At 33.2% G+C, this 10,942-nt stretch overlaps 1 protein-coding gene across 1 annotated transcript; it reads right to left on the bottom strand.

Annotated features, from left to right (window-relative positions):
- Positions 1 to 4,151: 4,151 nt before the first annotated feature.
- On the bottom strand, positions 4,152 to 7,375 carry LOC127122535 (serine/threonine-protein kinase PBL36). Its single transcript, XM_051052855.1, has 6 exons — positions 6,795 to 7,375; positions 5,952 to 6,322; positions 5,730 to 5,865; positions 5,322 to 5,458; positions 5,108 to 5,231; positions 4,152 to 4,980 (listed from the first exon to the last, which is right to left on the bottom strand). The coding sequence occupies exons 1-6, from the start codon at positions 6,979 to 6,981 to the stop codon at positions 4,472 to 4,474; spliced, it is 1,464 nt and encodes a 487-aa protein (XP_050908812.1). The 5' UTR covers positions 6,982 to 7,375; the 3' UTR covers positions 4,152 to 4,471.
- Positions 7,376 to 10,942: the final 3,567 nt, after the last annotated feature.

Raw genomic sequence — 10,942 nt, forward strand, 5'->3', positions numbered from 1 at the left:
CAACTTTAGTCAATGTATCCCACTAATTTGCATTCTTTTCCTTCATCAGCTGCAGGAAATAAAATGCCATAGTTGAGAGTTTCTTTCAGATACCTTAGTATCCTCTTCGTCGCTGCTAGATGTGATACCTTTGGCTTCTGCATGAATCTACTCACCATACTTACACTATATGCTAAGTCAGACCTTGTGTGACAAAGGTATCGAAGTAACCAATAAGTCTTCTATATTGGGTTGGGTCGACATCATCTTCATCTGAATCTTTCAACAGTTGTAATCTGGGCTCAATTGGAGTCGAAGTTAGGTTACAATCTTGCATCTCAAATCTCTTGAGTATTTCGCCTGCATACCTTCTTTGATGCATCATCAAACCTCTAACACTCTTGTAAAATTCTATGCCAAGGAAATATGAAATGTCACCCAGATCTAACATTTCGAATTCCTTGTTGGGATCACCTTTGAAGTCTTTGATCTCCTTCTTGCAGCTACATGTTATCAATAAGTCATCGACATAGAGACAGAGTATAAGCAATTCACTCTTGCTTCTTATTACATATACTCCATGTTCAGTTGTGAACTTCATAAATTCCTTCTCCCTTAGGAAGTCATCTATCTTCTTGTTCCAAGCTCTTGAAGCTTGTTTAAGTCCGTACAGGGCTTTATGCAGCCTGTACACCTTTCTTTCTTCGCCTTGTTTCACAAACTCAGTTGGTTGTGCAACATAAACTTCTTCTTCTAAGGGACCATCCAGGAATGCACATTTCACATCCATCTGACACATCTGCCAGTTGTTCATGTTTGCTAGACCAACAACCAACCTGATTGTTTCGATCCTAGCAACAGGTGCAAAAACTTCGTCGAAGTCGATTCCTTCTTTCTGAAGAAATCCTTTTTCCACAAGTCTCGGCTTGTGTCGAGTCACTTCTCCTTTGGGATTCAATTTCACCTTGTATACCTACTTCATATCGATTTCCTTCTTGTTTTGGGGAAATTCGACAAATGACCAAGTGTTGTTGACTTCGATTGACTTCAGTTCTTCGTTCATTACTTTCACCCACTTTGAATCTTTCAATGCCTCAATTGCATTGGCTGGTTTGACATTTGGGTAGAAAGCATAATGTACCAGATCACCTTCTTCATTAACCACATCATCTGATGTAATCACACATTCTTGTAACCTTGCATGCATGTCTCTTGTTCTTTGAGGTCTGCTTGGGCCTGCTTCACCTCTGACTTCTTGTCGAACTTATCTTTTGACTTCACTAGTTGGTTCATCACATAAGATTCTCACTGAATCCTTCTTAACATTTCAGTCCAATCCCATTCCTTAAGCTCATCTATGATCATGTCCCTGCTGATCACCACTTGCTTGTTCACTGGGTCGAACAACTTGTATCCTCTAAGTCGAATGATATCCTATTAGGATCATCTGACTTGACTTGTCATCAAATTTTCTTCTTAACTGATATGGCACATGTCTATGCACTATAGATCCAAACACCTTAAGATGACTCAAGCTAGGCTTCACACCAGACCAACATTCTTCTGGCATGGTTCCTTCTAGGTTCTTCGTCGAACATCTGTTCAGGATATATGTTGCAGTCGACACAACTTCTCCCCATAATTATTTGGGTAGATGCTTGCCTTTCAACATGCTTCTAACCATACTCATGATGGTTCTATTCTTCCTTTCCGCGACTCCATTTTGATGTGGAGTGTAGGGTGGCACCACCTAATGTACAACCCCTTCTTTCACACATAATGCATCGAAGTCTTTCGACACATATTCTCCACCACCATCAGTCCTTATAATCTTGATCTTTCGACTGCTTCGTCTTTCGACCATAGATTTAAACTTGGCAAATACCTCGATCACTTCACTTTTCTTCTTGATCGGGTAAGTCCACATTTTTCAACTGAAATCATCTATGAATGTAACAAAGTATTTCTTACCTCCAATTGAATCCACCTGGATAGGACCACATACATTAGAGTATATAACTTCAAGAATTGCCTTCGACCTACTTCCTACATCCTTACTGAAGTTGTTCTTGTGTTGCTTCGCCTGCACACATTCTTCACACACTTCGTTTGGAATGTCGATTTTTGGTAATCCTGAAACCATATTTCTTCTCTTCAAATCTCTGATGTATCTGAAATTGAGATGGCCAAGTCTATAATTCCATATCCATTCATCTCTTCTGGATGCTGTTGCAAGGCACTTATGCTCCATCACATTAAGCTCAATCTTGAAGGTTCTATTATGAGACATTGGAGCCTTCAAGATTAACCTTCCATTTGAGTTAAGAACTATCATCATCTTGTCTTCGATTGACACCTTGTAGTTCTTTTCGACTAACTTCCTTATGTTGAGCAAATTTCTCTTCATGCCTGGTATGTACAACACATTTGAAATTACTGACCTCTTGCCATCTTTCCTCATAATCAGAACATCACCAACACTTTCTGCTGCTAGAGTGTTGTCATTTGCAAATTTCACCATGTTCTTCATTGAGGGCTTTATGTTGACAAACCAATCTTTCCTTCCAGACTTGTGTGATGAGCATCTTGAGTCAAAGTACCACTGATCCTTGAATCTCTCTTCATCTCTCGTTGTAACCATCAGCAACATCTCTTCTTATTCATGTTTCACCAGCTTTGCATAAGTTTCTTGATTCTTATGCTTTTCTAGACAATCACTAGAATAGTGATCATGCTTCTGACAATTGTAACACTGAATGTGAATCTTGTATGGCTTTTGACCACCACTTCTTCCTCTACCTGCAGCACCACCTCTTTGATTGCCTTGGTTCTAGAGTTTTCTTTTATTCGACCAATTTCCTTCTTGTTGATTTCTACCAGTCGAATTGTTGTAGCCTCCTATGCCTTTGCTGCTATCCTAGCTTCCTTTGCCTTTTCTTTCTTTTGTTGATTGCGTCTGCAAAGCCATGTCACTCTTCGAATTTCCTACAGCTCTTTCATCCATTCTTTACTCATGAGATTCAAACATCCTTTGAAGCTCTTCCTTTCTCAGTTTTGACAAATCTTTTGACTCTTCTATGGCTACTACCACGTGGTCGAACTTTGGAGCCAACGACCTCAAGATCTTTCTAACAACAGATCTTGATGTCAACACTTCTCCACATACCTTGATTTGATTCATTAGTTTCATAACCTTGGTGAAGAAATCAGTTATGCTTTCATTGTCTTCCATCTGAAGCAATTCCTACGTCCTCTTGTGAGTTTGTAACCTCACATCTTTCACCTTCTCCCCGCCTCCAAACGACCTCTCCAGAATTTCCCATGCTTCTTTCGCCGACTCATAATTTTACAAGCTCATTCTTTAAATTCAAAATTTAAAGATAATCATCACATACAAAAAAAAATAGTATAAAGTACAAATCAAAATAAATTTTAAACAAAATTTAATTGCAACATAAACTAAATAACAAAATAAGTACAATATCTAATAAATTTAATCAAAAATACAAAACGTTGTTCAAAATATTCGATTCGCCAATTTTGACTTATTTTGGTCGATTTTGACCAGCCCTTACTTATATAATTCCCACAATCAAATCAGATCGAACCAATCTGATCTTTCAAACACTATCACCACCTCTCAATTTTCTCTCTCACTTTTATATTTGCTAATCTCTCATATTTAGTAGACAATTTTGATTATAAATATATTACTTTAAAAATATTATTTATTATTTTTAATATAATTTAATTGATAATTTCTTTCATATTTAGATACACTAATATTTAGATAAACAAATTCAATTGATATTGTTCATATTTGTACCTTACATCTTTTTGAAAAAGCAACAAATAAAACATTAAGAAAAGCCTAAAAAAAGAAAAATAAAGAACCCTTCACTCCTTAAGTTGTTCAAATTCAAAACTCTAGCATATTTCTCATACAAGTATAACATCTATTTCCATTAATAATTATCATGCAAATTTCTATCACTGTCATGAATTAACACCACCTTTTTCTTCTTTATAAAAAAATCCATTATGAAAGTTATGTAAGTTCAGAGAGTAATATTTCCTCATTTGAAATCTGCATATACGATAGTTTGTTTTTCCTCATTCGATCAATCTAGTTCTTAATAATATATTACGAAGTACCGACACAAACACAAACATAAACATGATACATGACACTGTAAACATTAATAATAATTTGAAAAAATACAAATAATTAAATATAATCAAACATGTCAATGTCAGACCCTAACACATGTCTGACACGCTTTAAGTTCAGTCTGAAGTGTGAAGTGTCAGTACTATATAGTTACCATAGTTTGAGATTAAACAATGAAACAAGACGACTTCGTCTTTAACGAGTCCCTCGGGTTTCAGAGAAACTCAATGATAAAAAGTCACAGTTGATGTTGGAATGATGGTTTAATTTGAGTGACCCGAATGAACATGATAGAAAATTGAAATTACCAAACATTCATTTTTACATAATAGGTTTTGGAGAGTTGCTATGACGAGGATATGGAGAGCCGTTACCGTAATTTGAACTCGACAACGTCCTTACAGGCTGACCCTTTTTCGGTAAAGATGCTAAATCTGTTCTAACACTGTTTTTAGGATTCGGCATGGACATAGTTCGATCAACTCGTGCAATCTTGAATTGATGAGATGATACAGCCATATCCTTAAGGTTTGGCAAAGGCTTTAAAGCTTGAACAATATCACTCATCAAAGGTCTAGATTTTGGGTCGCGGCTAAGGCATTGAGCAGCCAGCTGTGCTGCTTTCTGCGCGCCTTTAACTGAGAAGTGACCTTCGAGACGGGGATCGATTATTCGGTAGAACATCCTCCTGTCTCCAAGTATAGGTCTTGCCCATTCCACCAGATTGTGCTCTCCGTTCGGTCTTTTCTTGTCAATGGATCGCCGGCCAGTGAGCATTTCGAGTAGCACTACTCCAAAGCTGTAGACGTCACTTTTTGATGACAAATGTCCTAAACAAAATTAGTAGTTTCAAGTTAATTTCAAAATTTACAAAATAAATATCAAAATTATGAAGTAAATTCTCCGGTTTAAGAAACATAAAAACTCAGAAAAGAACGAGGAAGGCTCAAAACTTACCGGTCATCACATATTCCGGAGCAGCATAACCATACGTTCCCATAACTCTTGTTGATACATGTGTTTTTTCACCCTCAGGAGCATCTTTAGCGAGTCCAAAATCAGAAAGCTTCGCATTGTATTCCTAAAAGCATTTTTTAGCTTTATGTTTTTGTATCCGAGGATGAATAAGAAATAATTAAAATCGTCTTGCATATTTATTCCACTTACATACCGCATCTAATAGAATATTAGATGTCTTGAAATCCCGATATATCACCGGTCTTTGAGCTCCTTCGTGGAGAAAAGCAAGACCTTTTGCAGCACCAAGCGCAATTTTCATTCTGATCGACCACGGTAGAGGCAAGGGCCCTTCATCGAAGAACATGGTTGTTACTTGACAAACAATTAATCCTTATCCATGAAATTTTTTTAAGATCATAGAACAAAAGCACAAATGTCCGAATAAACAACTTAATTAAGTACATAACATATAAGTGCTTATATATATAAACTATTTTTATAAAAAAGTTATCCTCTCCTAACAAATTAACCACTAACATTTTTCTATCGAAAAAACCAGTCAGATTTCAACTCGAGAGTATATTTACACACAATCAAAATAAAAAGGTTAGTGGCGTACTTCTGAAGAGGTGATTCTCCAAACTTCCCCGCGGCATAAACTCGTAAACCAATAGTCTTTGGTCATCTTCAATACAAAAACCTATCAATTTAACAAGATTAGGATGAACAAGATCGCCGAGATAGTTTAATTCAGCCTGAAAAGTAGTTAAGAAAAAAATGAGAATTAAGAAACACAAAAAACATTTGAAAGTGATGAGGATATATAAGTTTCATGTCATACAAGCCATTCTTTGTGACCTTGATGTCCATTATGGTTGAGAATCTTAACAGCGACCGTAAGTCCGGTACCCGGTTTCACAGGCGCGGTTCCGTTCACTTCAATCCAACCTTTGAAAACACAACCAAACCCTCCCTCACCTAGAAGACTCTCTGGTCTGAAATTCCTAGTTGCTACCTTAAGCCCATTGAATGTGAATTTTCTTAAACAAGAAGCAAACTTTAACTCCTCGCTGAATTTCGAAGTTGAGGAGATACTTTCACCATTACTAGTTGTTGTAGATGAATCTGCGGGAGCACTTGAATCCTTTGTGTCGATTTCAAATACAGATTTGTTTTCCTCTGATTGAATTATAACCGACTTGACATTATCACCTAAAAACGAGAAAAAGAAAAAGACACAAATCAAATGCTTTTTTACCTGCAGACGAAATGGTAATAACCACTAGAAACTCACACACACGCCAGGTCCAAATTCGAACCCTGACGTTGTCGATCAACCTAGCAATATAGACTTTAACCCGTTGAATTAAGATTTGCGGACACAAATCACAGGCAAAGTGGTAATAATCACTAGAAATTCACACACACACAATGAGGTTCAGATTTGAACCATGGTGCTGGCGTTCAACCTGACAACATAAAGACTTTAACCTGTTGAACTAGGATTTGCAGACACAAATCAAACGCTTTTAATGATCGATTGAATCATGAATCTAAACATGCATTTAATAATGAATCATATTAACAAAATCTTATATACTATTTTTTTGTAGCCACCTAAAATTGATATCAAATGGAACATAATTTATAAATCTAGAAAACTATGTTATGAAAAGAAAATTACCATTTTGTGTACTAGTAGTGCCATTGCAACAAATTGAGTTACTATCAAATTTTGATGTTGAAGATTTGCAACATCCAATGAAACTGAATCTAAACCGCCATCTTCTCTCTTTCTTTACAACATCAACCTTTGACTTGTCAACTTCTAAACTCCCTGCTTTGATTGCATTCTTTTTCCCAAACCCCATCTTCTAGAAACTCTTACAAACAACTTCTCATACCAAAAAGTCTCAAACTTAATATTAAAAACCAAAAAAAAAAAACTTCAAAAAAAACTCATCATCATCATGATCTACTCTACAAAACAAGAACAATAGCATAGTATTGAAACATGGTATTAAGGATCAATCAACACATGTAACAAAAACCCATTTGAGAATTAAGACAAATTCCTAAGAAAAGTGGAATTTTGAGGAGAGAGAGGGTGTTGAGTGGGAAAGCGGGAGAGAGTGCTTGTAACAGAGGGAAAGGTTTTTTCTTTACGGGCAGTTAGGGCAGGATTGAAATATGAAAAGTGGAGAATTGGGCAGTATGGGTAAGAGAGAGAATAGGACAACAATATCATTTTTTTTTGTCTTTGGAAACAGTATATGCCACTTGGTTAATTTGCAAGTATACTATGTATGACTTTGATTTTGTGCTCTTTGAATTATTCCACCCACTATGTTGTTATTTCCATGTGGAAAAGCTATTTATTAGAAGCCAAAATAGTAAATTAAATAGATTAATAATTTTCTAGTACTCCTATATAGATTATTACTTTATTATGTTACTTTCTATTAAATAATGGATTTTACAAAAAAAAATGGTATTTTAAATATTTTCTAAAACAAGAATTCAAAATTATTAGGTGAACTTTTTTTGAATATCATGTAATCCAATTCACAAAGGAAGAGATATTGGAATCAATCATTGTCATGGTGCCCTCATGTCTTTAAAAGGTTGGGTTAAGTCATTATATAGTACATAAATGTCATTGAAATCAGTTTGTGCTTTTTTAGAATATAACTATGTTTTTGTTTTAACATATAAAATAATATATTTTATATAAAATAACAATAAAAGATATTTATAAAATGCTCAATCAAACTTTATCATTTAGATATCATGATTTTAATTTTCTAAAATAAAATTATGTTCTAAAATTATGTCATGATTGAAGAGGTTCGATTCACGATAAGTTATGATATTTCAAGACCGTGGAAGGAAGGTAAATCTATAAGGTTGATACTCTGATATTCAAGTGAGTGTGTGAAAATAGAATTTAAATAAGAATGATTCATATTTAGAGATGATATATTTTTCTCTTTAAATAGGATAGATGACTAATAATTGGATGAGGTACAGTCAATATTTCTCATCCAATGCAACATTTCAATGTTTGATTCAACTTTTAAAATATTTCTGGAAATATTTTAGATTGATACTCTAAAATATTTCTGGGAATATTGTAATGGAAATGCAACATTTCAATGTTTGATTCAGTTTTTAAAATATTATTTCAAGACATATTTTATTCCCTGAAATTTTATTTATACATGAGTTTTTTGTTTTTATTCCAAGGTTTAAAGGGTTGGAATCCATCGTTCCCATTAGAATAAAGTTCAACTAATTACAACTCCCTACTACTACTCACATTTATTTATTTATTTATATTTTATAATTTTTAAATTAAATAAATATTATAAACATTCATAAAAAATTTAGTTTTTACCAAACATTTGGATTTGGATATGAATATTATTTCAAATAATAATAATGATGAAAATAAAATTCCAAAGAATACCACTTCTAAACTTGAAACAAACACACACAAAATTATAATTCTTTACGCAATAATTACTTATTTTACTATCAGCTCTACTTTTTGTGTCTTTCGGTAGACTTAATATAATATATATATATATATATATATATATATATATATATATATATATATATATATATATATATATATATATATATATATATATATATATATATATATATATATATATATATATATATATATATATATATATATATATATTAAGGCATTAAACATTATACAAACAACAAAATTACTAAAAAGTGAAATTGATAGGGAAAACTTAAAAGAAGAAACGTTTGTCACAATCTAAAAAAAACTATCACATTGGGTCGGTTCAACTGTAAATTTGGAGTGAATCAAACAAACTCTCTTGAGAAATAAAGGAATCCAAATTTTAATCGATTTAGCTATCGGTTTTTGGAATTCATATTCGAATGTTAAAATTGGTTTAATTCGAATTCGAATGGAAATTGGTATATCAAGAAGTAAAGCTCAAATATATAATTTATTAAATTTTTTATTTTTTTAGATTCTTATTAGTTAAAAATTAATTAGGTTCGCTCAAATTTTTATTCTCAAATACAACTCAATGTAATTTTTTTAAATTGTAAATAAATTTATTGAGTTATTTTTAACTAAAAAAATTAGTTATTTGGATCAATTTAATTCCTACGTAACTGGGTTTTTAATCATTTTATCATTGAATTTATAAGACTAAAATTGATTAATAATGCTTTCAAACAATCAATCAAATTCATTTAAAATGTATTTTAACCCTTCTAAGGATCACATAAAATCCAAATTTTGGAGCATAATAAAATGCAGTAACATCTAACGAAAGCACTATAAATCCATGAATAAAGTAACATAGCATTGCCAACACAATAATGCAGTCAACAAGTGGGTGAATATGCAACAAGATGATCCTGAAGGGTGAAATGAGAAGCTTAAATGGTTGAGTCAGCCATAAGGATAAAGGTAATGGATGGAAAGTGTGTCTTCTTCGTAGTACTGCAGCGGAGATTGTGTATGAAGTGTGGAGGTATATGAATAATCGGAATTTTGGAAATATTTGGGAATACTGTGAATATTGCAAATGTTTGGGGTATAGTTATTGATACATTAACCTATAGAGAGTGGAGTAATCCTAGAGTTAGAAAGCATATTGCTTGTCTAATGACATGTTAGTTTGATTTCTTAGTCCTCTTGTAGGTTGGACATTGAGTCACCTTGTATTGCTTGCCTTGTTTTGGTTTAGCAAAATTTCTTTATTACAAAAAAAAAAACAATCAACATAAACAAAAATCTATAAATGTAGACAGTTGTTGACTTGACTAATGCAACAGGAAATTGGAATCTCAACAAGCTTAAGACTATCATGTCATCAAATATTATGCATGAGCTCATATCTTTAAATCCCACTAGTGCTGAGAATAGAAAAGACGTTTGTATGTGGAAAAGAAATCAGGCAGGTATTTTCACCGTGGAAAGTGCCTATAACATTATTAACTCAAATGACACATATCATGATATTGCTGAGTCTTTGAAGAGTATCTAGAAATTAGGGTACCAGAAAGGGTCAGATAATTCATCTGGATGGACAAACATGAATGTCTTATAACTAATATATGGCTCTATAAGAGAGAGTTGGACCATCCTTATTATGTAGATTGTCCAAACAAAAAAGAAACAATTATTCATGCACTGAGGGAATGTAGACTTTTAAACAGATCTGGTGTTAGCTAGTTCATATAGATAGTTGGGAAATTTTCTTTAATAGTAATTTACAGGAGTACATCGATCATAATTTGTCTGTTGTAACAAGAAATATAAACAATAATATGTGGAAGAACCTTTGGGCAACTACTTGTCATTTGTTAGGTATTGGAGAAATCAAAGGAAGCACAACGTGAACGTTATAATGCCAATCAATCTTAATTTTTCATAATTAAAGAAAACCAACCACTTAACATTCAAGTTCTATTCTAATGTAAAAACTGCATCACACTCAACAACATGTTCAACATATATTGAAATTATATTTCTGAGGGGACATATGTTGGACACGATGTTATGACAACTGGTCTAACTTGTTAAACCAGTATGACAATAATATAGCAACAGTAATAACACAATGCAGAAAGCAATAAAATAACACAAGAGATTGGTAACCCAGTTTGGTGAAACCACACCTACGTTTGGAAGGTACTCTACCTAAGAAAGGAAATTTACTACTTTGAATTAGTACAATTATTCTTATAGGAACACCAACTTCATGATGTTCAATGTCTCTTTATAATCCTTGTGACTTTTTATTTATAATTCAGCATGCGTGGGAA

Source organism: Lathyrus oleraceus, chromosome 1, assembly GCF_024323335.1.
Source record: "Lathyrus oleraceus cultivar Zhongwan6 chromosome 1, CAAS_Psat_ZW6_1.0, whole genome shotgun sequence".
NCBI classification, from domain to species: domain Eukaryota; kingdom Viridiplantae; phylum Streptophyta; class Magnoliopsida; order Fabales; family Fabaceae; genus Lathyrus; species Lathyrus oleraceus.